Here is a 27,346-nt window from a genome sequence, read left to right as displayed (position 1 = left end):
CTTCCAAGTTCAACATCAGCCGCTTGTGCGATCCAACTGTCCCTCGACAGTCAGAGACATATCTTACTATTTTTTTGAGAATTGTGGGGTCCTAAGTCCGCATCAACTTAATGCTGGACCGGACCAAATGGAGAGCAACTTACTCCCTCTTTTTTTGATCCACGGACCACTCGTTTAGGGTTTAGCACCCAAACTTTACAAAAATGTCAAGCGATGACAGCTTTACGGTTTCTTACCAGGGCAGAGGCAAATCGTCAGATGCTGCCTCACCTCTGACCTGGGAGCAGCGTGAGGCGTCGTGTTCTGCGAATTATATAAAGGAGCACCCAACATCTGCGAGCCGCTTCGGTCACGCAGCGTCTGACGATTTGCCTCTGCGCTGGTAAGAAACCGTAAAGCCGTCATCGCCTGATATCTTACTAATTGGGCGACAGGTACCCTAAGTAACCCGCCTGAGATATATTTGAACATTGGCGGCCATCAAAAATGCTCTTTCCTCTGCTGCTACTCAGGCCATTGTCAACGTCCCCCGGGGTCGCCGTAAGATCTGGTTGACTCCGGAATCGTGGATGCCGATTGATGAACGGAGGGGTTGAAGGCTCTATTGACTGTTGCGAGTGATGGCGGACGTGACGAGGTCAGACTCCAATACCGTGTGAAAGTAAAATGTAGTGTGCGAAGTGACAAAAAGAGTTTTGTTATTGCGCTGGTGAGGGAAGCGGAGTTGTCGCAGAACGCGATATTTTCAGAAGTGTATATCGCATCACAAAAGAGCTTGCATGTGGTCGCAAATCTTTCTATGGTCCTGTGAAGGACGTCAACGGTTGACTTCTCATCCACGATGACGAGCATGTGAAGATGTGAAAAGAACATTTCACCACGGTTCTTAACCGTATTGCATCCGATGAAGTTCCACTTCTAGTGAATGAAGTGACTAGTCGCCGTGAAATGCGGATACGGACTGTTCTGGGCCATTAATGCATTCAAACGGAGTAGAAAGAAAAAATGACCGATTAATCAAATAGTTTGTTGCAAATCTTGGGCCGTCCTACAGAGGCAGAATTCAATTGTGGAAAAGAAACAATTCGCCATTGTTCTTGTGAATCTTTCATTTCAAAGGGGGGAGGACATTTTATTTATGTATTTTTATTTAATCTTTTTATATTTGTATTTTTTTAAAAAAAATAAATCTTACGAATTATCTTATTTCTATTTTAATTTGATTCTGAGAATTATCTATATTTTTACTCTTATTTTATTTTTAATTTCATTCCTTTTAAATTATTTACATCTGAGACTGTGACACATCCACTGAAGATGTGATCCATCGAGTATCTTCCCTCACAATCGTGGCACTTGGGTGCGGAATTTTATGGTTTTACGCGTGGGAAACTTGCTTGCGCGAACGAACACTTCGGCGGAGCTTCAGTTTTTACGGGCAGACCTCCAAGTTAAATTTCTAAAATTCTTAGGTTTGTGGGATAGCTTTCCCCTCTTGGTCGACTTCTGCCACTTAAGACAATCTTCAGACGATTGACTAATCACATTTCAAAACACCCGTCCAAACTTCATGCTTCAATCCGGTTGAAGGTTACCTGAATCAAATTAAACAAACGTAAACAAATAATACGGAAAAAGTCGATATCAACAATTTAATGAAGTAGTAACTAGTATAATACAAATAATACACAAATAATTGAACAGGTTAACTATGAAAAGTACAATCTATTTATATCAGTGAATGGAAGCCGACAAACAGGGCACTTGTCTACAGACAATGCACACTTTGCACAAGCCACAACGTGTCCACAGGGTAGGAAAACAGTATTCCGCTCCTCCAAATAACATAATTTGCAAAGGTTGTTCCCATCAGCATCTCCTGTTCCTAATGACGACGCCATTGATATTTGCCTGTCGTAGGGGTTCCTTTCTATTTCAATTCGCTTACTGCCCGTTTTCTCCTTCTCCGTATAATTTGCGACGCAGCTTTCAATAAACTCCTTGTCTCGCAAGAGTTGAAGGAACTTACAGTCAGGCTGCCAAACTGCATGCTGCACCCAGGGGTCATCATCTTCTTCCCAGTCGTTGATGGTCACTCCACAGCTAAAACATTGCACTTGGTCACCTCGACCTGTGTAGAAAAATCCTGCTTCCACAAGACTTGGCACCTTATGTCTCATAACTTTCGGCCATTCAGTAAACGTTGTAGTTCTGGCTTCTTCCAACGCGTAGTGGGGGAAAGCTGGAATCACTTGCACAGGGGGAGCTTTTGGTGAAATATCATCAACGGGAGGTATACGAATACGACCACATTCATCAGGACTTCTTGGCGGGAGAGCACAATTAAGAGCGCCAATGTCTGAAGGTATATTTCGGGTACGCTCACGTCGCAGGAGAGGACATGTTGGGGAGTATTTAAAGTGTTCACAAACAGGATCGTCCCCGACCTGCCATTCGGATATGGTTATGTGACAAAACTGGCATTTCACACAATCTCGCAGACCTATGTAGTACATTCCAGTCCGAGCTAAGACATGATAGTCAATAAAATCCTTGGTCCATTTGTTCTCGAAGGTCTTAAGTCTTTCCTGCTCGTGGTTGTACTTCATATCCGGACAGTTTGGCAGTGTTGGTATGTGGTTTGAATTTTGACGAAATATCCGGTCAAGATACCGAAAGTTCGTTCGCGAATTTGATGGCGACCTACTCATTTTTGTATTACAAAGTGCAACAATTTCCTGAGGAGAAAGAACGAATTGGTTAAAAAAATATTTTAGACACCAATTAATAAATAGAAAGCATCCATCATGTCCACATTCGAAAATTCGTAAAAATCTACTCAATTGTTTCCAAGAACAACTAAGGAACTCATATACTGAAGTCCTTAAATGCCTATTTAGTTTTGCTTAGTAGCTAAAATTATATAGATACTAATAAGTGGAAATAGGATCATTGCTTTGGTTTCTGGTTTCTCAGAGATGCGTTTCAAGGAATAAAACCGTAGCAGCCTGAATTACAATAAATTTTTATTTATCTAAATCAACGTATTTTCGAAGGAACTTGCCCCCTTCTTTAGCACATTTGCTTCACTCTCAGATCTTATAAATACCTGCATTTGCTTAGGAAGCTAACTGCCCCTATTTACATGGTCCTAATTGCCTAAACCCTTATATGGCCGCCATTTACCCCGTAGTGGGGTATAACACGTCAACCACACCTACGCGCTATCATTGACGGTTACCTGAAATGCGTTTCAGTTCCTCCCAGGAATCCCCGAGATACCCGCACATCACCTCTACTGTTCTGCACCAAGTGCTCTTGGAGCAACCCACCTGTCGGCCACTTGGGAGAGTGGATTCCACTGCATGGCGTAGTCAGCAATGCAAAGCCCAAATACACAAATTGATCAACGCCTGTGATACTTCGCCCATTAATAAAGATAGGGGAGTGCAACGACTCGTCAGACTGAGAACCTTGGTTTCGTTGGAGTTTATTTTCAATCCAACTGTACTTGCCTATCTTTCCAAATCCAGAGTCATTTAACCACCGGATGAGTGAGCAAACAGATGTAATGAGCGTAATGCGAGTATTTGAGGAAGGATATCATCGTCTAGTGAACTCCTCCATATCCTCCGGACAAAGCAGGATGAAGGACGTTATCGGTTACAAGAAGAAACAGTATCCGTGGAAAAATGCAAGCTATTCCGCTTTCAACCTCAAATTCCTCTGAAATTTTACTGCAAAATGCGATTCTGGAAAATCAAACCGAATAATTCTATGAATTGTATAGCGTCCTCATTCAATGCTATTAGGATCCAGAGGAAGACAACCGTACGACCACCTGAGAAACACCAGAAAACCCAGAGGCTACTGAATAGTTGGAGGCCTATAGGTGCATTCAGTCGGAGCAGCAAGTGCTGCTTGCTCACAGCGATCAGGTAGTAGTATAAGGATCACCTTCCCGAAAATTAGCGTATCCATTTTCGAACGGGACTATCTACAATGGCAGCAGTTTGTTTACTCGTTACTAAAGCAAATGGCACCGTGTAAAAAGATTTGATATTTGAAAACGAATTTTGGAGCCGTAGTGGAGTATTTCATGCGGCAGCTAACTAATATAAACTGGTGTTGTATTATTAGCGAGACCCACAACTCAGCGCATTCAACGCTTGCCTGAAGGGGGCGTTTTTCGCAAGAAAAGCTCGTGCTGATCACCAAAACCCAAGGAGAATCGGATCAGCCGTCCGTATACCGATCACTCTGCGGCTCTGCATTGCACCCTCGAGAAAGCTCATTAGAAGTAAGAAGAAGAAGTAAGTGCTGCCGGGGACTACCTAAGTTCGGTTTTAGAGCAGAAAGATCCATGCGTTCTTCGATAGTCTGCTAAAACTCAACGTGCCAGAAAAGTTGTCCATGGTCGGTTATTCAGATGACTTTACGCACTTATTGCCAGATGCACTGGTGAACAAGCGCAAAGTAAATGCCTTGGGTTAGTGCAGAGACTAGGGTTTTGAGAGTGACATCTTCCAACCGCAGTCTCTCAAAACCGGCATTGGTATAGTCGCGGGAGTGATCGGCGCTGCCCTTTTTGCTAAGGATCGCAAACATACATGGACCTGCACAAAATTGGTAATACACGATCCCTTGATTGTGTCATTGAAATGAGGTGGGTGGACAACGTCAATCACACCAGTTTTTCTGGATGATGTTATGGGATTCGTTAATAATTTTATACACTGGGAAGTCTCTCCAGATAATATTGCCGGAGAGCTGCTAAGCTGAAGAATCGCTGCGCATTATGTTGGCGCTTTTCTTCCAGCGAAGAAGATTAAGCTCGACGAGTGGAGGGACTGGATGGGAGATGGTTCCTTGAATTTACAAATTCCCTTCCTTCTCACCCCTCCCATTGTTGAAGGGCGTTTCATGACTTGAAGGATTTTTGACGAGAGCCCTAGTTCAGGCTAGTTTCCTGGTGATGGGAGGATGTTTCGTTAGTAGTCCGATTGGTTGCCGTTGGGGGAATCCAACACTCGTGTTAGCCCTATCCACAATGTGAAAAGAGATGTATCAACTCCTTATGTGCAATGACCTTCTGCGCTTGTCACCCATGAATCGTTTTTATCATCTTCGAAAACACAAGCTTTGCGTTAATTGCCTGAACAGGATCAGTTTGCTCATCAAGGAAATGCACGAAATATGCCGGTAACCATTAATTTGTTTCACCATTCGGCGATAATTGCCATCAATCAACGCAATCCAGGCTCATAGAGAGGCCCGCAAAATTAGAAAACGAAAAGACTAGCCTGGCAGCGGCTGGTAATGGTAACAACAAAAAGAAACGTTTCGGCTTCGTTAACTTGAATGGAGCAGATGAAAGCGCAATCGGCTGCCAAGCGATATTAGATTCCGCCAACAATTAGAAACTAGTTTGTCTATAAAGAGTAGATGGAGACGCATCGAGGAGTGAGTACGTCCGTCAGGAGTAACCAGTCATTCAGCGTAATTCTAGGCGTTTATTTTTCATCAGATGGTAGCGTCGCGGACTTTTGATATATCTTGATAGGATATACCTAAAACGTCAAATTGTCTGACCCAAGAATCAAGACCAGCCGATATCCCTATAGGATCGAAACCATACCACCAACTATTGTGCCTTAGGGAAACCAAGCTAGGGAAGAACATGCCGCTGCTATAGAACGCATCACTTGAGTGGATAGTTATGAAGAAGCTGATGGACGCGCTCCTTTGCTACATGTGGCCCATATATGAAGGTTGAACCATTAGGGCGAAGTATTGAGAAGATGGTAGATCAAGCAACTCCGTGGTGCAAGCGCTCGTAGAACAGCAATGCGAAGAAATGTTCAATGAGAAGACAAGCTTAGACAGCGAGCTTTCCACTGTAAGCATGTCGTCATTTTCAGACAGTATTTTGAAACATGAATCTTCAGTGGACATTCCCTTGAGTAGATTTTATATACAGTGCACTTGGGCACAAGTTTGCCAAGAAAGAAGACAACAAAAAGAAATACGCTAAAGTATCTCGGTCTCGCACATAACGAGTTCTGGGGTAGCCCCGACACGACAAGGTTAATACCTTCCTGAGTTTATGCTTGGCAAATGGTTGAAGTATATAATGCAGGAAATACGACAACATTCCTGACTAGCACCAGGCAAAAGGTACTAGAACCTTTTATGTCGAACCATACAATAATAGAATTTAACATTGAGGGCAACTCGGAAATTTAAAAAGAATGGTAAGGAATCTTAGGAGAACCGATAGGGTTTCCTCTACAAATTAACTGACCAAGAATATGGCTCATCTGGAGGTGGACGGTGATATCGGAAACGAACTTTAACTGAAGACAGTGATGAAAGACCTCAGCAGAGTTATCATTGACGCATATGAAGCCAACTGTTCGATTACAACAGTCACCGCATTAAGGAACGCTGGTGAAACAGTAACCTGCCCAGAATAAAAGCAGAAGTCGGAAAACTCGTTAACTGTAGAAACAAACGGGGGCCTGGCCAAGATGCAGAAGCTGACGACGTGCAGCAACGCGATCAGAAAAACAAAGCTAAGTAGCTTCAGAAAATTGTACGAAGGAATTGAATAAACCACAAAAGTATGGTAAGATTGATTGATAGAATTATATGGGCAGCAGGAAGTTTTAAAGCATTGAAATCACCAGGAGTTCCAAAGTATAATCCCTTACATCCACGTCAATGCGCTTACCGAGCAAGATCATCAACTGATACTGTTATACATATATCAACTGATGGATGTATTATGCTAGATACCAAAGTTATAGTCATTTGTCTTTTTTGAACGTCGAAAGTGCTTTTGACAACACATCACATGCCGAGGTACGAAATCCTCTAAACCTCAAGAAAGCCGGGAACACCCTGGCGCCTCGGAGGACAATATGTTTGAAAACAAGCAAGTGGAAGTACCAATAGCTACCAACTTTATTATTAAGAAAGCAATCCCAGATTGTTCACAAGGTGGACTACTATCACCACTAATATAGAGTAGAGTAGTTGACGAACTCCTAGGTGAGCTAACAAATACTAAAATGCAGGTTTAGAGTTACCCCGATGCAATCCAGTAAATGTCACTAGAAAGCACAAACTTGATCGTTAAAAAAGAGACAGAGATTAAATAAATAAATAGTTAACTACAGAAGAATAAAAATTCCTGGTTGGCACATGTCAAGTGCTTTGATGATTTGCAGGTAAATACCAAGGAGGAAAGGGAGTTGCATCCCGAAAATACTGCGCTGAATATATCCTCCAAGAATAATAATAATCGGTGGTGCAACAATCCATATTGGATCAGGGTCTTGTAGTGTGTTAGAGCACTTCATTCAAGACAGTAACAGTACACTACAGGATAACAGTACCCCAGAGGTAGCATTGTGGTCAGCAGTGAGCTCGCCTGAGACTATTACCCTGATTTGACTCAGGTACTCATTCACAGCTGAGTCGACTGATATCCGACATCCAAACACTATTATAATTCAAACAGCGCTCTAACCACTTGAGTCATCCGGACACCTTGCAATAGTAAGACCAATGATCAACTATGGGACGGTAGTCTAAGCAGAGAGAACTTAACTCGGCACAATTATGACACTAAGGAATGAAGAGGAATGGTTGAGGGAACTTCACTTGGCTACATACCAGCAATGGGACAGTCCAGGGTATTAATGGGAGATATGAAACCCCGCTTGTGAACGGGACAAAGGCTAAAGAAAAAGAAGAAGATGAAACGCAGGATTACTTAACCCGCACCAAAGAAAGTCTTAGGAATCTAGTAGCAATATTCACGGGTCATTGCACGCAGACGTTTCACTAGATCCTCGTGGTGGAAAAGGAGCATCCTGAAGACAATAGTAATCCCCCGTTTGGCTTGAATTTTCAATGATGACTTTCGGGCCAAACCCGGGGCTCAAAAATGGTCAGTGGTTGATGGTAGGCCTTAGAGAATTAAATTTCTGTTTGTGTTAAATGGAGAACATTTCCATAGCTGCGACAAAAATTCAAACCGCGCTATTCTTGTTCCGGACACCACATCAAATACGCCCATGTGGATACAGTGGGACTTCTAATCGAATCACAGAAATACAACTATAATAATAGCTTCTCTTTGCGAGCCAATGGGCTTACTTGGTGGTGAATGGATTTCGCGTTTTGGCACTGTTCGGATGAGACACACAACTTGAAACAGATTTTTCGAGAAAGTTTGTGTCCTTCGGAAAGAACCAAAACTCTCCCTATCGCTCAACCTTGAAATACTTCATGGAATAGAAACACCGGCCACTAAAGGTCGCTCCTGCTTAGCTGGAATAATTTCCAATAGGTTTGCGCAGCTTACTCTGCTGGGAGATTTCTTCATGACGGACAATCGCCAGGCAACATTAAAGATTTCATAATCCATCTCAAGCAAACAATATGCGACTTACGCCGAGCAAACGGCTCTAACCATTCCGGGTGGGCAACATTCGTCAACAAAAATGTTTAGTCATACTGCCATCTATTTTTACAACTCGATCCTGAGATCGTCAGAGCCAGTGCGTAGTGTTTATGAAAGATAGCAACCTGTAGTCTGGTTCTAGCTAGAATTAGACAATCGCAAAGAAGTGCCTGGGGGTTTCTCCGTCCTCCCCTCATTTTCGAAAATGTTAATTCTGTGCTCCATGCGAATCGCCGTAGCAGGAGTGAGCACAGATAAGCCTTCACCACCTTAAATCAACGGCTGTTAAGTAGTGTGGGTAGATTCCGCTCTTCACAGTCGCAGGAACTGTCAAAAGCAGAGCCCCGTCTGGCCAGTTGATCGGCCCGCTCATTCATCTCTATGTTCCTATCACCAAAAACCCAGAGAAAGGTCATTTTGAGCGTGCCGCCCGCACTGTTCAGCACGTGTCTACACTGCCTCACCAGAATAGAGAGTATAAAGCCTTAATCAAGGGACTATGTTGGATTGGGGATCGGATCACGCCCCAGCCATCGTCAGTACCGTCAGTACCTTCGCTTGAAATACACCGAAGAATCCTGGAAGACGATATTACTTAACTACACTGTGCGTATCCGAGAATATTCCTGCTCACACTTCGCAAACCATCTTTGATCTGTCGTTGAAGAATACTGTGTCATAACCTCGCAAAAGTTCCTGGTCATCCACTCTAGTCAGAAAGATGGTAGCAAAATTCCAAGTGAAGCTCGAATTGCATTTGGCGTAATCCTTTGGGAATACCCAGAGCTCCCAAGACATTTCGTCTAGGATGGGCGTAAGACTCCCCTGTTCGACTTCCGGACCCACATATTCTGACAGCAATGCAGAAACTCGTTTCCTTACAAAGGTCTTGTTACAGGTCTAAAAAGCTATACAGACTTTGTTTAGCTCCTAATTACTAGAAGTCAAGTTAAGACTTTGTCCCTGCGGTACAGCAGCAACAGAGTTGCCAAAACTTTTGCGCTGAGATTTAATTTTGAATTTCCACACATGGACCGCAAAATTTTCTAAAAAACAATTTTTGTTGGTTCCTTTTTTTAAAATGCGTTCCGAGTACTTTACTTCTCTGAAAGTCGAGGCCTATTTATTCCTGACAAACATATGGTTATATAATTAAACCTTACTGCTCAGTTAGAATTAGATCTTTTATTTTTATTGGTCATTTATTGACAAATTTCGTAATGTTGCAAAAGCCAATGCACTGCGTAAGGGTTTTTATTGGAACTAAATATGGCAGCATCATCGACAAAGGTAATGGTGATAATCTGCCCATTTGTGGATGAGTCAGCCGCATAGATTAGATATACAAATATTCCGTTAACAATAATTCTGACGTACACCTGTTCATATCAGATAGAGCTGTCTGACGCTACCGCTGTATATTACCTTAAAATATTTGTCATCTAAGCACTTGGGAATGTTACGCAATTAAGATGAAATGATATTTTGTGATCAAGGTCCAGGTGACAGACTTTATCAATAGACAAGACTACGCTATATTCTTTATTCAAAAGTTGAAACAACTTTATGTTCGATTTCCCCAAGTCGAAAGAGAATTCCAATGATATAAGCAGGATATCCTGGGCCTAAGCGAAGTAAGATGGTGGGACACAGGAGAGTACACCGCTCTGTCTTGTAGTATTGTGCTTTTGTGCTCTGAAAGGTCAAGTGGTAGTCAATCCGGTGTCGGATTATTACTGACGACTGCCGCAAGGCGCTTGGTCTTGACCTGAGAGTCGGTTTCCGACAGGATTTGGAGTGCAAGATTCCGGTTCAGATTAAGGAGCATCACAATTGTGCCGTGCTACCCCCTACATATTTTCGATATAGTGGTTGGGTTCTGGCGGTTTTCGGTGAGTACACGCCATGTCGGTGTAACCCTACGATCCTCTTAAGCCATCGGTTAATTTGGGAAGGAGCCCCGCTGCAACTAGTATAACGGTATCAGTTTACACTGAGTGCAGGCTCAGCATTCATACTGGTGAATGCAAGCCCTACCTGAAATCTCTACCGAACTAAGGAGTACAGTGTCCGAATTGTACAGCGCAACTACACGCTTGACCCCACAAGGAGCCCTGTCTGCAATGTGGGCATAAACACAACCCCATGAAGCTCCTCCAAGGAGACCAACGTCCTTCATGAATTCTCCTGAAACATATGAACAGATAACCTGTGATGAAACACTTCAGATTAGTCCCGTGTAAACTCAGGTATGATCGCCCTAGCAAGGCCTTGGAACATTCTCCTACTAGATAACGACCAGCAAATCAATGTGAATATAGTGTTTCCCGCTGCTACCAAATGAAAATGGTAAGAGAAACAGCCAGAATTCCTTCAGGCGAAGTGTTTAACTGCAACGTTCATCACATAGGATTTGGATTTTGGGTCCTGAGAATGATGACGACTACAGTGGGCATAGCACAAAGCAAAAGCAGCGCATAGAAACTATGAGCGGTTTGATTCATTATAAGCGAAAGCACTCAAAATGAAAGTTACACTAAAATCCCTTCTTCTTAAGGTAATCTGCAAAAAAGTCATGAGCGGTTTGAGTTTAATACCCAAATGCAAAGTGAATGCAGAACTGCCGCAAACTGAAAAAGCAACCCCAAGCACAATTAGTACCCCATTAAAAATAGGTAGTCGGGTACTCAATAAAAAAGACCCTAAGAGCAGAGCATATGCAAACGGCAATCATTATGTTGCGAGCTATTTCGGGGAACAAATCACTGGAAATTAGCACAGTCCAAATCGAATGGGTCGTTTGTAGAATTTAAAATGAAATGTCTTCGGCTATATACTTCACATATTTCGAGTAAATACGATAAATTTGTTGGGATTCAAACTGTGTACCAAAAAAGACACTTGCCAATTCATGTTGTGCAAGAATGTAGGCTTTTGTGACAAGGCCATTTTGTGGAAGCGGAAAGAACAGCAGAGAGAGCTCCTCAAACGAAGAGCAGATAGGATTTATTTAGATCACCTCAACTGCCACGAGGACACACTCAGTCACCTCTGTTGAAGAGCTTAGTGTAGTCATTTTAACGGACTTTGTAGAGACAAAGACCACGCCGTATATATGGCTGCTATTTACCCCTTGGTGGTGCATCTAAGCACCATCGTTCACGGTTCGTTGAAATGCGCTTCATTTTCTTCCAAGACTCCCGGAGACGCCGGCACTCCTCCTCTACTGTTCTGTGCCTAGTGCTCTTGGGGCGACCCGCTCGTCGACCATCTTTGGAGAGCGGGTTCCACTGCATGACGTAGCTAGTAATGCAGTTGCCTCCCCTCCTTAACGTGTGACCTATTCACTGCTACTTCCGGCTTCTGGATGACTGGCTTGTGCGGCGAGCGAACTCCGATGATATGTCTGCAACGTTCACGAAAGTTTAGAGCTTTCTAGTGAGAGTGGGTTGACTTTCGGTATGGTACTTTCACAGAACAGTGTCAACTTGCAGATTTTAGACAAAGCAGCGAAGGGAGATCACTGTTAATACGTCGACTGGCATACAGTTCGGTGCCACCGTGCCCATATATATGCCCATTAATTCAGATAATGAGAGCACGATGTCCCGTCAGACTGAAACCCTTGGTTTGTTTGGTTTGTTTATCTGCAATCCAACTCTACCCGTCTCTCTTTTAACATCCGGAGCCAATTGGCCAATATTCATGGCCCACTTGATCAAACAGATATCATCAGTGTCTCCCGGTGCCACCACTATGGTTGCCGCCCCGTCTTCCTCACCTCCATCTCTGAGCACCCTTGAAAAGGTGCAGAAATTTGTGAGCTAGCCACCTGTAATTCTCGAAATTTTCTTGCTGCAACCTGAACAACGTCTTGGATAGAAATTGACCTCACGCCTAACACCTTTGGCTATTGAAAACATCGCACACTCCTGGAAAACAGTATCGAGGGTCCCCAGAATGCTTGCTGTCTTTAACTCAAATGAGAATTTCAACGATATAGCTGTGGACATTCAAGGTCTAAGCGAAATGAGGTGGAGATGGTGGCTGTGGACGCGAATCCGGTGCCGGGGTGTTCCTGATAATAACCGCAAACAAAGCTCTATTGATCTGTTCAAAAACAGAGCTTGGGTTTCAACTGATCGACACCGCATGAGCAATCCTTTTAATTCCTTCGCGATCAGCAGTAGATTTAGGATTTTTCTCCTGAACAAACACTTGTAAAAAACTGATAATAAGAGAGCGGATATAGAACGAATAGTTCAGAATGTGCAGTTCTGAGTAAGAGACGTTGAATTCAGCTCATTTGTGGCTACACTGTAATGGGACTTTCACACAGTCTGGTTTAAACCATGCGTAAATACACCATTCTGCTGGGGTGTTCATCTCAGACAACGCGGCAGGACGGGCCTCGGTCCTGTCAAGAAATGAGCGAGGGCTGTTAACGCGAAAACAGCATCAGAACTTAGATTTGCTAGACGCTACCTCACCTCTGCCCCGGGAACATGTGTAGAAACTATATTCAAACACAAAATTCAGGCCTAAAACCGGCCGAGGATAAACTAAGCAGAGTTCTAAGTTCGTCACCCACTTGATGGTGAACCAGAAGCAACTTACATCCAGCTGAGCTCTGGAAAGTTTGGTTTATCAAGAACTTCAAAACTGCTAACGCAATACAATAGAGAAACACGGTGAGAAGCATCCCCCTTTTCACATTGTATTTTTGGATCTAGATAAGTCGTTTGACCGTGTGCTACACAAACTCATCTGCTATGCTCTACGACAACACGTAGCTCCATAGAACCTCGTGCGTTGAGTTAAATTGATCCACCGTGATCGAAAATATCTAAGTTCAAAATGTGGCAGGTACATCAAAGCCGCTTCGTGTCTCTGTCAGTGTTCTTCAAGGAAGAGCCCTTTCGTCATTCCTCTTACCATCGACACTATGACACTGCTCAATGCAGATGATGTTTTCCTAGCGTCTCACAACAAAGTTGATGTTGAGCAACTTGTCCAAACGTGGAATGATCATTTCATGAAATACGGACTTGCCCTCTATGGCTCTGAGTGCTGGCTGACTATCGAAGATATTTGAAGGTGCCTCGCAGGAATGGAGACAAAGATGTTGCGTGCAAAATGGCGTTATCACATCTGAAATGACGACATTCGCGATTGATATGAGGTTGAGCTGGCAAAAACTCACTACCTAAAGTTGGTCTGAGTATGGTATCTAAGTCGATGGGAAACGACCAAAAGACCGGCCGAAACGACGATGCCTTGAGACAATAGATAGTGATTTGAGAGCCTTTCGACTCCATCAAGATCAGGCCTGTAACTGAGCAAAGAGGCGTAAGCAGAAGATATATTGTCACTTCCAAAATTATATTGAATTTATTATAAAAAATTTAGAATAACTAAAAAAACGTAGCAAATTTCACAAATTTGATTTAAATGAGATGATGCGTGCTTACTGTTGATGATTCAAGTTTACCCGCTAAATCTCTTAGTGGACATAGTACCTGGAGATTGGGATTTGTAAGTTGTTCTAATAAGTAAGTTCTTTGGCGATGACGGAATATCCCCTATATAGGCAGTGACTTCACCAGATTCTACTACAGATCCTTAAGCAACGCTTCACAGAACTAAAAGTGTTGATCATGACTCATGAAATTCAGTATTGATAACGTCAACTAAAGACATCGATCCACCTAATCTATTGCTTCATACGTAAAAGTCCAATTACATTATTAAAGTGTTCACTGTCATGCAGCAAATGAAGATACGTAAACAAGTTCGGTTTTGGTTTTCCATAAGCTCTAAAGAGACACATGACCACCTACGAAAATTATTGAAGCCCAAGTAGAATGTGCCGCTCCATTCATATACTCCTCTGACCTTGAACTGTTCTCCTCCCACTTATTTTGTTCTCTTCCAAACTCTCATCTAGATAAATAGGAAATGATAGGAAGAAATGTCGCAATTTTACTCAGAGCTCAATATAACGCAATAAATTGATTTCTCGGCTTCTTTCTTTCATAAGAATAAAATAATTTCGTATTTCCAAATGGCTAGACATTTCATAACACGATTTCATTGTAAAAAGCGATATTTCCCGGTTACTACCTCCTTTTAAAGAGTTCTTTGCAGCATTGAACAATATCTACTAATCTTATTGGAATTCGATGGCCACAATCTTTCAGAGTATCTTATCAACTTGTAATTGTTTTATCCACTTTAACTATTTCAGAGATACCAATGATGATTTGCCTATTTTGCGTTACGTGGGGACTAAGTTTGAACAACTCACATTGTTTTCGGAAACAGTAGAGCATAAAAAAGAATTATTCTTCACTAAAAACACTACACAATTTCACGTCAAAATTTAAATGACATTTCTTAAAAAGATCCATATCGTACCTTCAGTCAAAAGAAATTCCTCACAATTCACTTAAATTCGATCGGAATTAACAAGAATTACATTCCATCTTCCAAAAGGTTTGAAGTAAACTGATAGACTCATAGTTCAACGAAATGGGTGTAATATCTACACTTCATAGGCGTATCTTATCGTGCTTTCATTGCTCCACTATCTGCTACGGATAAGAGCCGTTAGTCACCACTGGGAGAGCTTTATTAATTTATTTTTAGGTAATGTACATTTTTAAGGTTATGTGTAAAAGCAAAGCCTTATTAAAACCGTTTTATTGTCTGTCATTTTTAAATTGATGGTAGAAAACTTCAAAAGTTACCGTTAAATCCTGCCAGGAACTTTCACCCACTAAAACCACCTCCTGCTTCATCCACACTTCCTTCTTGACTACCCTATGAAACTGTGTTGCGGGGCTCGATGAGAATCGAGAAACAGTTCACCTTTCTTGCCACTTAGCGATGGTTTCACTTTTTGTAACTATTGTCGCCAGGAAGAAGACTCTCTCGTGACATATGCTCAATCATAAAGACGTTGTCCTTCTCTCAACAAAATATCAAATGGGATCATCCCTACTATCACGCAGGCCACTTCGTTGGATGTTGTTCGGTAACCGTAACATGTGCGGAGCACACTTACGATATGCAGCTCTAATTTTTCTTCGTTCACTTTCGTTTCCCATACTGTATATAGTAGAAACGATTTGGCTACCCTTGAAATAAGGAGCCGATAGCTTGTCTTTGGGCCACCTATCCGTCCGCAGAAACCACACCTCCTAGATATACAAATTGATCGACACCTTCGATGTTCTGCCCAATAAAGAAGATAGGAAGGGTGCGATGATCCGTCGAACTGAAATCCTTGGTTTTGTTGATATTTATCTTCAGTTCAACTCTACCTGCCTCTTTTTCCAAGTCTACAGCCATTTGGTGAAGGTCTATTATCCGGTGAGAGAGCAAACATATGTCATGAGCATAGTCGAGGCATTTGAGGAAAGATGCCATGGTCCATTGAACTCCACCATGTCCTTCGGACAAGGCAACTTTTCTTTTGTTATGGAGCACCCTACATTGAACTCTCCGGGATTTCGCACAATATCGGAGTTCGAGCACGCAACGTAATCAGCCAGGTTTTGCGACACCCATTTTGGACGTGGCCGACGACCAGCGTAGCACCCGAGAAAAGAGCACTTTTGATGACGACCCAATGTTCATCGAAATTCTCACTTAATGGCTCTCTCACTGCCACTGAGAGATGGATCATATAAGCGTTTAACTTTAATAGTCCAATTCTTTGCAAACCACAATTTTAGGTACACCGGAACATAGACTAGGTTTTTACAATCAATACTCGATAGATTTAACAATTAGACTTTATTAATTAATTTATTTAAAGAATGAAGAAAGAGTGAAGTGACTATTTTCTCGTTAGAGGCAGAAGAGAATTATCTCGCTTCATGTGTTTCTCAACTCATGGCACACTTTTCTCGCTAGTCTTCCACTCCCGTGGCGAGCCCTACAAAGTGGATAGTTCCGCGCCATCTATTTGTTCGCATTCGCAACATTCGAAATAAATTTCGAATGCTACGAATCCTGCCGCGCCACAAGCGGTCGATTTTGAACTTTAGGGGTCGCATCTCTCCAGCCCAACAATAACAGGGAATTTCCTGTAATTTTTCATGGAAAGCATCCTTCTCCACTATATCAGAAGTTTCCATTGGTCATCTTCATCATCAACCGCGCAACAATAAGGAACTCCTGACATCTCGGTTTTGCTCCGAGGTCCATTAATTTGATATCCCTAAAAGCTGCCTGGCGTCCTGGCCTACGCCATCGCTCCACCTCAGACAGGGTCAGCCTCGTCTTCTCTTTTACCAGAGATACATATAGTCTATAAGACTTTTCGGGCTCATCCATACGGATTAAATGACTGGACCACCGCAACCTATTGAGCCGGATTTTATTCACAACCATACGGTCATGGTATTGCTCATAGATTTCGTCGTTATATAGGCTACGGAATCGTTCATTCTCATATAGAAGGCTAAAAATTCTTCTCTCGAACGTGGCCAAGAGTTCGCAATTTTTCTTGCTAGGAACCCAGATGTTTGAGAAATACATGAGGGCTGGCAAGAACTTTGTCTTGTACAGTAAAGCTTTGACTTTGTGGTAAGACGTTTCGAGCGAAACAGTCTTTGTAAGCTGAAATAGGCTCTGTTGGCTGCCAACAACCATGCGCGGATTTCATCTTTTTAGCTGGTATCGACCCTAGATAGGAGAAATTGTCAACGGTCTCAAAGTTGTATTCTCCTATCTTTATTCTTCCCGTTTGACCAGTGCGGTTTGATGTTGTTGGTTGGTTGTTTTTCGGTGCTGACGTTGCGAGCATATATTTTGTCTTGCCTTCATTGATGTGCAGCCGAAGATCTCGCGCCGGCTGCTCGATCTGGATGAAGGCAGTTTGTACGTCTCGGGTCGTTCTTCCCATGATGTCGATATCGTCACCATAGGCCAGTAGTTGGGTGAACTTAAAGAGGATCTTACCTCTTGCATTTACTTCAGCATTACGGATCACTTTCTCGAGGGCCAGGTTAAAGAGGACGCATGATAGGGCATCCTCTTGTCGTAGACCGTTGTTGATATCGAATGGTCTTGAGGGTGATTCTGCTGCTTTTATCTGACATCGCACATTGGTCAAAGTCAGCGTAGTCAATCTTATCAATTTCTTCAGGATACCGAATTCTCTCATGGCCGTGTACAGTTTTACCCTGGCTATGCTATCATAGGCGACTTGAAAATCATTGAAGAGATGGTGCATATTCCAACAGTTTTCCATCGCTTGCCGCAGAGAGAAAATCTGATCTGTTGCTGATTTTCCTGGAGTGAAGCCTCTTTGCTGTGGACCAATGATGTTCTGAGCGTATGGTGCTATCTGACCTAGTAAGATAGCGGAGAATATCTTATAGATGGTACTCAGCAACGTGATACCTCTACAATTGCTGCACTGCGTAATATCTCCCGTTTTATGTATGTGACAGATAATGCCTCGTTGCCAATCGTCAGGCATTGATTTGATGTTCCACACTTTCCACACTGACTAGTTGGTCAGCTCCATATTTAACTAATTCGGCTGCAACTCCATTGGCTCCTGACGACTTATGATTTTTAACCCGATGAATTGCCCGGATTGTTTCTTCTTTACTTGGGGGTGGTGGTATTTGTCCGCCATCTTCAGTTGACGGGACCTCCATCTCGCCGATGTTTTCGTTGTTGAGCAGTTTATCAAAATACTCAACCCATCGCTCCAATATGCCCATTCTACCGGAGAAGAAATTTTCCTCTTTGTCTCGGCAGGACGAACAACGAGGATAAGGTTTCATCCTGCTGACTTGCTGGTAAAACTTCCGTGCCTAGTGCGGTTGGTGTTCCCAGGCTTCTTTTTTCCGTGTGTGAAGTCGCTTCTCCTCTCGACGGCGTTACAGCCCCCTTTTGCATGTATGGGGAACCTCGAACCTCCCTAACTTCGACGAAGAATAGTGTAACTCCCTGTATGCGTGAACGTTTACAGCTCCCACCTATAGAAAAAATGTGTGTGACGGACAGACAGACGACAGACAGTAAACCGATTTTAATAAGGTTTTGTTTTACATAAAACCTTAAAAATTGTTATGTCGTTGTTAAGTAGGAATTTTACTCGATGTTTATTATCTCTTACCTTTTCAACCGACTACGACTCAAACTCTACGGTGCGCAATTGTTCCTATACCTGTGTGGACTTATCACAGACAAACCTTCAAGTTTTATACTATGACGTGGGGCTGGGGTCCGGGGGCTCTCACTCCATAACGGAACCTGGACTGGAAAGATCAGTTCATCGATTAACTAGGATTCTCAGGACGAGGAATTGAATATGCGGGTCTCCCATACAGAGGAAATTAATTTTTCTAACGATTTGCCTAACTCGACTGAGCAGTATTATTTATCAGCGTCCAAAATTGTTGCCATACAAAACCTTAGAGACAAAGCCGTAAGCTTATCTGCAAAAGCTAGCAAAAACAATCTAAAACAAATAATTTCTTCACTTTCTAATCTCATTATTTTATTTATTATTTCTTTTTATATCTATTATAAAAAAATGGCAGTGGTTTGTATACATATTCGTTTGTGATCGATGGACTCCGAAACCGTTAGATCGGTTAGATCGCCATGAAAATTGGTAAAAGTTCGATTTTCAACCCCAACCTTGTAAAAGGTGAAAAATTTATGCAGAGGGGAGGCTCGGTTCCCTCCAATCCTGCTGAAAGGTCACTCGCCTCCCTTAAAAAGTTATGGCATTTCAAAGTGGATTTTCTTTTATCGTCGTCATGGAAATGTTTTAATTTTCAACCACCAAGGAAGAGGAAGTTACCTCTCGCTAACCCCGATAAAAAATTTCGACGGCCATCATCGCCCGAAATTGTGGCTATTTTTATGTCCTCCAGGCGAAAAGGAGAGGATTAACGGAGAAGCGGGGAATTTTCTCTCTCAAAGCTTGTTGGTAAATTACAACGTTTAGATCACCTTGGCGCTTCAAATAAGAGGTATTTTGATATCATCATTATAAGGTTTGATTTGTTAGCGCCAACCTGGAAAGAAAGAGGATAAAGAGGTAATGCACTAAGAAAAAGAAGGTCCCTTTATTTAACATCGTTGAAGAATTGTAGCGGTGATCACCCGTTAGAGGTTACCCCGCCCCGAAAAGGGGCTATTTCTGTAGCATTAATAAACTTATTGGTAAGGCAATCATCGTCGCGATATGCAAGGGAGGACTGTTCTAAAGGGGGCAACTGCTGCGATTTTTCAACCGCAAAGATTTTTCATCGGAGTTTAAAATAGGAGCTTTCCCCTACCCTACCATAAACTTCTCACCCTCTTCAGAGGTGGGGTTGAAATTATGAAAATTATTGAAGATACCACCCAAAAAATTGAACATTCGAAGAGGAACCAAACCTGCACGGTAACCGTCAGCCAATAGAATTGTTAAAACATCGCAACAACAAGACTCGCGACTCAGAAAACCGAAGTCGATGACTTAACAATCCACGAGTTTGGCCTTCTACTTTAAGAGGTGTCGAAATATCTCAACATACACAATACAAATCACAAACCATCGAGGAAAAGTTTCTACTTTCAGAGCTGCTGCAATTCCCGAAAGACACACAACGTGGTAAAGCTAAGGTTCGATCAAGATTAAGAATCGATCCTCATAAACCAGCATTTAATTACAATTAAGACTATGATTACAAAATGCACTGAAATGTCCTCATTGATTTAATGGTTACATTTTGCTTACATTGGCACGCTTTAAATTTTTAGCAAAAAAATCTGGAGCAATTCAAGAACCCCAACACTTATTACAGTATTTCTTTTTCTTCACCCTTTGTCCCGTTCACAAGCTGGGTCGGCTCGTGGTGTTCGGTTTCGCCATATAGCTCTATCAAATGCCTATCCTGCATGGAATCTCGAGACTTTTAAATCCCCATCCAGCGTATCAAACCGCCTTTGCTTCGGCCGGCCTTTCGGTCGTTAACCATCGACTTCGAAGTTCTGATCTTGACAAGTGAATTCTCGTTAGCGCGAATTACGTGACCATCGAAGACCCCTCTCTCGCAATTTTTCCACAATCGGTGTAACGATCGCAGATATTCTCATTTCGGATGTGATCAGAACGTGTCACGCTACTAGTTCAGCGCAACATTTTCGTCTCCATTACCGCAAGACGCCGTTCATTATAAAGTTGTTAGGTCAGTAGCTTCCTCCAAACTACAATTCTTACTTTTCAATGTAGATATGTATTCCGGGAGCAACTTACCCCCTTCATCAGTACAAAGCTACCTTCCCCTTCATTGTCTTTTATAGTTGGCCAACACTCGGAACCATAGAGGGCAACAGGACCGACGACATTCCGGTAAATTTTAGATTTGAGACGTTCTTTGATTCGTCGTTCACAAAGAACACCAGTTGTGGAACGTCACTTCATCCAGGGTGCGTTAACGCGTGAAGCAACTGCATTAAGGGGGTCATCCCGTGTGAAGGCCGTTTTTTTTGGCTTTATTAGAAATTTTTTGTGAAGAACTGGGTAAAGATACAAATACGAATTTTTCACCATAGATTTATTAATATCTTGAGCGTCCTTAGTAATTTTTCCACCCCGATCGCATAGTTGGTTATTGAAATACAGGGCAATTTATACACCCATCTCCAAAAAATGTGTTTTTCTGTTGCCACGATAGAGGGCGCTATGATCATCTTAAAGAAAAAAAGTAAACGGCATTTTAACGTACAGACTTAACTACAGTCCGCAAACTAGGATTATTAAAAGCTAAATTTTTGGTGCCGTCTTAAACTTTTTTTTTGTGAATTTTGTTGTTTTATCACGGCTTCTTCAATGAATAAAAAAAACCACTAAATGAATCGCAATTATCCTAGTTTGCGAACCGTAGAAATATGTTCTGAATAAGACCTGGAAATTTCAAAGAATTTCGTTGGATAGATTTTGCGTTATAGTGGCAGCCGATTTTCAGCATTCAGTTTCGAGAAAAATGCATTTAAAAAGTAGAATGCGATTTTTAGCCATAAAACCTTAAATGACCTTTAATTTGCTATACCTAACCCATAAACCTTAGGTTTCTTGAAGAAACATATGTACAGCCTTGGCTTCAATTTTTGTCCTTTTAGCGAAGTCATTCGAACGTCATTCGGATCAATAAGTACGAGCTTTATTACGGCGATCGACATAAATCTGGCATGTCACTTATCACGTGTTTAACATTATAATTCTCGAACGACTCCGAATATCAAAAAATCATTTTGCCCATATATTCTACACTATATCTAGATATAATTGATGCCAAAAAAAAATTCGATTCCGGGAATCCAGCACACATAATGACCCCCTTAATGCGCGCGCAGAGTTGACCCGAGATATTTGAATCGCTCAATTCTGGATAGGTCACTGCCGCTGACAATGATTGTGCGTGCTTCATGGGGATTGATCGTCAAAAAATCAGTTTTGTTTGGATTCAACTTGAAACCGTGTTGCATGAGGTGATCATTCCATTTTTGGACAAGTTGCTCGAGATCAGTTTTGCTATTAGACGCTAGGAAAACATCATCTGCGTCCATAACAAGAACAAAGAGGAGTGGTGAGAGGGCGCTTCCTTGATGAACACCAACAGAGACACGAAACGGTTTTGATACACCCGCCACACTTCGAACTTTACTTACCCGATCATGGTAGAGCAATTGTGCCCAGCGTACGAGCTCTTCTGGCACTAAGTGTTGTCGTAGAGCATACCAGATGAGTTCGTGTGGCACAAGATCAAACGCTTTCTCTAGGTCCAGAAATACAATGTAAAGAGGGTGAGGCTTTTCACGGTGTTTCTTCATGAGTAACCACGCAGCGTGTATTGCGTCAGTAGTTCCGCAGTTTTTGACAAATCCGGCATGATTCACAGTTATTTCAACGATTTCGCGAATACGGTTGTTAAGAATGCGTTCAAAAATCTTCATGGTACGGGAAAGTAACCGGATCGGACGGTAATTTGAAAATTCTGCTGGATTACCTTCCTTTTTCCATATTGGAACTGTGGCACTTTCTTGCCAGATGGTGTTCTACCTTCCTGAATAACCCGATCAAAGAATTCACTGAGCCACAGTGTTGGGTCCCAGCTCTTCGCTTTCCAGAGCTCTGATGATAGGTCATCAAATCCGGTTGCTATCCCTGATTTCATTCGTTTTATTGCTTCCTCGACTTCAGTTGCGCTGACAGGTGGAACTGCGGTAGAGGATGTTGAAATCTGCATCTGAAATATTCTCGCCATCTATCCGTCGCGGCTCGATGGTTGGTAAGCAAAGTACCATTCTTGTAATTAACGCAACAGAAGTGTTCGATATCCTGTGTGCGTTCGTTTCCGCTTTTGGCAAGTTGATAGATATCTCCCTCGCCATCCCGAGTGTCCAATTTTTGTAATGGGCCGCTCAGGTGGCAGCGATCGCTTTCTTTGCTTCCCAGTTAGCATTCTTATAAATTTGCTAATTGGCGAACGTTTAGCGTCGAGAAACTTGTAGTACAGGCGTTCCTTTTCAACATCGTCATTCCAAAGCCAAGTATTTTGTTTGATATACCGTTTACCTGATTTGGTGACCCTGAGGGTTGCAGACGCCGCTTTGTGGATCGTGTCTTTCATTTGGTTCCACGATTCTTCCACATTCGTAATGGTTGGTAATCGCTTAAGTGAGATGATTTCTTCTTTCTTCTCACGAAATCGCCACCATTTAATGCGGAGCGGGCCAGTGCGTTCCTCACGCTGTTTTATCGGTGGCTTGATTCGCAACGGCCTGAGGTACGATGCTTTCATAGGGGCGGCTTTGCAGTCAGTGACGGTAGTAAAACGTCAGCGTCTTATGAAAATATTGTCGTTTTGCGTTTTACTGTTTCCAGTATAAAATGTAGGAAGATGAGACGATTGTTTGATGAACTATGTATTCACAAGTACAAGGTCATGGGTGTCCGCAAAATCGATTATACCCTCGCCACCTTCATTGCGCGCTCCAACCTTCATCTTAGAATTAGTCAAAACAATTTTCGAGCGGCTACTGTATCTACATATGTACAACCCGGAAGGCTATCGAGTTTAGTTGATGGAATTAAGTTCATCAATTCTTTCTAATACAAGTACGGGCGCTATTTATTTAATTAACGGACAACAAAGAGAGAAAGTTCCAATTAATTATTGTCCCCAGGAGGAGCAGAAAGCAAAAAACTTATCCTACGTTTAAAACTACTTAAAGTAGGGAAGTTAAAAGGACCAAGCTGTTTTATATTATAATTTCGGCAAAGCCTGGGAATTGGGGAATGAAAGTAGACTTCGAGCTCTGCGAAGGGCACGTTGAAAATGTCTGCGCTACATGTGTTATAAGACGCAGGACGCCAGGTGATCTCGTCAGCGGCGGAGCAGTCCATCGGACCCGAGGAAAGTTTAAAGAATGTGCACAGATCCAGATAGGATCTACGCTGTTGTAGGAAGGGAAGGTTCAGAAAGCGGAGGCGGGAGGGGTAATCCACACGAGGGAAGCTTTTCTTAAAGAAGAGGGAACGGGTGAATTTACGTTGCACATTTTCAAGGGCAAGACAATCACAGTTACGGGAGGGTGACCAGATCACGGAGCAATACTCGAGGGTATTCCTCACGAAGGAATTGACGAGAGCTAAGAAGGGTTGGATGGAGTCAAAATCAGAGGAGGAGCGAAGAATAAAGCCTGACAATTTTGCTGCTCGATTGATGACTGCCTCGATGTCATCAATCGAGCAGCAAAATTGTCAGGCTGGGTGTCAAAGCGAAGCTTATCGTCGAAAGTGACTCCGAAGTCTTGAGTGGAATTTAAGCAGGATAACGAATGTCCGTTAAGCGAGTAGGAGAAAGAAGTGGGTGAGGATTTTAGGGAGTAGCACATAGAGTGACACTTTCTGACGTTTAGCGCTAAACCATTATTCGAGCACCAACGAACCAGAGTGTCCAGATTAGACTGAAGGGAAACACAGTCCATAGGCGACGATATAGGGGAAAACAGCTTAATGTCGTCTGCATAAAGCAAACAGGAACAAGTAAGGAGGAGAGAAAGGTCGTTAATAAAAAATAAAAATAGCAAAGGACCCAGAATAGACCCCTGTGGGACGCCAGAAGAGGGCGAGAAGGAGCGGGAAGTACAGCCGTCAAAAGAGACGCGGCAGGATTGGTTGGAAAGGTAAGAGGCAATCCATAAAACAAGTGGTATGGGAACGTTTATATCCAATCGTATATCCTAGTGTAGAGTTTATTCTTATTACGAATGCTTAATCCAATGTAGACAATTATTATAATACAAAACACTGAAAACTAGGCCAAGGTTTTTTGAAACTTTATAGTTTATTGGTGTTTAGATGTTCCCCCCAATTTTTAAATGTTGCTGCAGATAACATTCCAGCTTTACATAGATACTTCGCTGCCGATATTTTGAATTCTTGAATTAAGAAAAATACACTCGCATAACGTTCGAAAAAGGTTGCCGACACATTGGACACTTTGTAACGGAGGATGCACACTTCACACAAGCAACTATATGACCGCAAGGAGAAAATGCAGTGTTGTATTCGTTCACGTAGCATACCTTACAAACTTTGTCATCTGGAATTGTCTTTTCCTTATCACTATGACGGCATTTGTCACGCAATTCGAAACTTCCTCCTTTTCGTTTTGATTCGATGGAATTCAATTCATCATCCTTAGCTGCTTCTAATTCTTGCGACGAATGTTCATTATCGCTGAACACGATACTGGTACTCGATGTATTGCTGTCGTCGTTTTTCATTTTACTCTTCTTACTCCATTTGAATTTGGCAATAACGGAGTCAATATACTTTTGAGTTTTATTCAATTTCAAGAAATGACACTTGCCTAGCCACAAAGCATGTTGCTCCCATGGATCATCCGATTCATCCCAATCCTTTAATCCACCGCCACAGCTAAAACATTTCACTCGATCGCCAATGCCCGTGTAGAAGAAGCCAGCGTCCGCCAATTGTTCCGGTTTTTGTTTCATTGTCCTGGGCCACTCTGCAAACGATCGAAGGCGTGCAGTCTCAATAGCATATTCAGGATGACTAAGAAATCGAATTGGTTGCGTGAATGATTCTTCGGGGTGAGCTTGAGACCAGATATTTGGAACTTCAGTTTCACCGCCATCAACAGATGTGGCAGGTGGGAGGATCCTATCTAGTACAGCTTCATCTAATGGAATGTTGGCTGTATGTCGTCTTCGCATCAGCGGGCAATTCGGGGACCATCGCATATGTTCAAGGACCGGATGATCCGGCTCCTCCCAGTGGCCGATTTCGACACCACAAAAATTACATTTAACTGTATCATCTGTGCCCGTGTAGTACATTCCAGTTTGCGCTAGTAGATTCATATCCATCCACGATAGAGGCCATCGTCCTTCGAATGTCTTGACACGTTCCGTTTCATAATTTAATAGAGTTGAAGGGATCGACATTGTTATAATGACTTATCCTTAAATGGAACTCTATGAAAAGGGAAGCACGCAATTGAATAAAAATGCCCCCGATTTATTCAAATATACAAGATCTGTAGCAAAGTAAACAAGACTTTTTCGAAATCTCTAGTTTTGGAGACACAATATTTTGACCTGAGTAGGAGTGGGAGAGGTACATCCCTCACTGATATTCTATCAAAATTTCATCCCCAACGGACAATTAGAAGCCGAGTTATCACTTTATATGTAAGTGACAGTACGTTTATACGACGAATATCCCGTCAGAAAAGTTTGGTGATTACACCAAGTAACATCGAAATTGTGGGTGAATTTATTAAGAATGAACGGAAATATTCGTTGCAGGACATGGCAATAGAATTGAGTATATCAAAGGATTCAATTAGGGTTCAGAAAAGTTTGTGCTTGCTTCGTTCCTCACAAATTGACTGATGACCAAAAATTGCTCCGAATTAAACATTGTAACGACTTAATCAGAGTCGAAAAGGAACCCAAACTTCAAGTACAGCATTGTTACTGGTGACAGGACCTGGTGTTTTCAATATGACCCCAAAAGTGCCGAATGGAAGCACCCAAGCAAACCAGATCCGAAAAGACGCCGTGGCGTGAGGTCAAAAGTTAAGACAGATTTGAATTGTTTCTACAAGGAGTTCGTGCCAGAATATTCAAACGATTAATGGACCATATTATCTCGGTGTAATGGAAGTTTCATTGTCACGCATTCGCCGTGTCAGGCAGCAATGCCGTGAAAATGGCAACTGGTGTCTTTTGTACGATAATGCATCGGCTGCACGTTTGACACTTATCACTTTTTTTACCAAAAATCACATTTCAACCGTCAACCACTCACGCATTCCCCTGATTTGGCACCTTGCGACTTCCGCCACTTCGGACAACTATATTTGCCATTGAAAGGAAAGCGCTATGCCGATATTGAGACTATACAAAACGGGTTAAAACTTCATTTCACATGCTAACTGATCGTGCACAACGTTGTGTCAATGCGGAAAGAGACTATTTTGAATAAAAAGATGGTTTTTGCAAAAGTACTTTGCGACAGACCTTATAAAACAATATACATACACATGAGTAATAAAAATAGATCGGAACGCAAAAGTTGTAAAAAGCTCGCACTAAATTCGAGTTGCTCTCGTTACGCTGTGGATCTGGTTTGCACTTCATGAAGTGACTGCATTGCAAAATATGGGAAGACTAAATAATTCTCTTGGTTTCGATTAGATTCGGCTCAAAGTAATTGATTGATAGATGACGAAAAACGAGCGATAACGGATTACATGGTGAGAAGATTAGATTTACTTAACAATGCCCGTAAATTGTTTGTTATATATCTATATC

The 27,346-nt window shown here is 42.3% G+C and overlaps 1 protein-coding gene across 1 annotated transcript; it reads right to left on the bottom strand.

Moving 5' to 3' along the window:
• Window positions 1–1,630: 1,630 nt before the first annotated feature.
• Window positions 1,631–27,190, bottom strand: LOC119648853 (death-associated inhibitor of apoptosis 1-like). The gene is made up of 3 exons (XM_038050730.1): window positions 27,074–27,190; window positions 25,088–26,002; window positions 1,631–2,738 (listed from the first exon to the last, which is right to left on the bottom strand). The coding sequence occupies exons 2-3, from the start codon at window positions 25,970–25,972 to the stop codon at window positions 1,710–1,712; spliced, it is 1,914 nt and encodes a 637-aa protein (XP_037906658.1). The 5' UTR covers window positions 25,973–26,002; window positions 27,074–27,190; the 3' UTR covers window positions 1,631–1,709.
• Window positions 27,191–27,346: the final 156 nt, after the last annotated feature.

This window comes from Hermetia illucens, chromosome 2, assembly GCF_905115235.1.
Source record: "Hermetia illucens chromosome 2, iHerIll2.2.curated.20191125, whole genome shotgun sequence".
NCBI lineage: Eukaryota > Metazoa > Arthropoda > Insecta > Diptera > Stratiomyidae > Hermetia > Hermetia illucens.
This window is presented reverse-complemented; position numbering and strand designations above follow the sequence as displayed.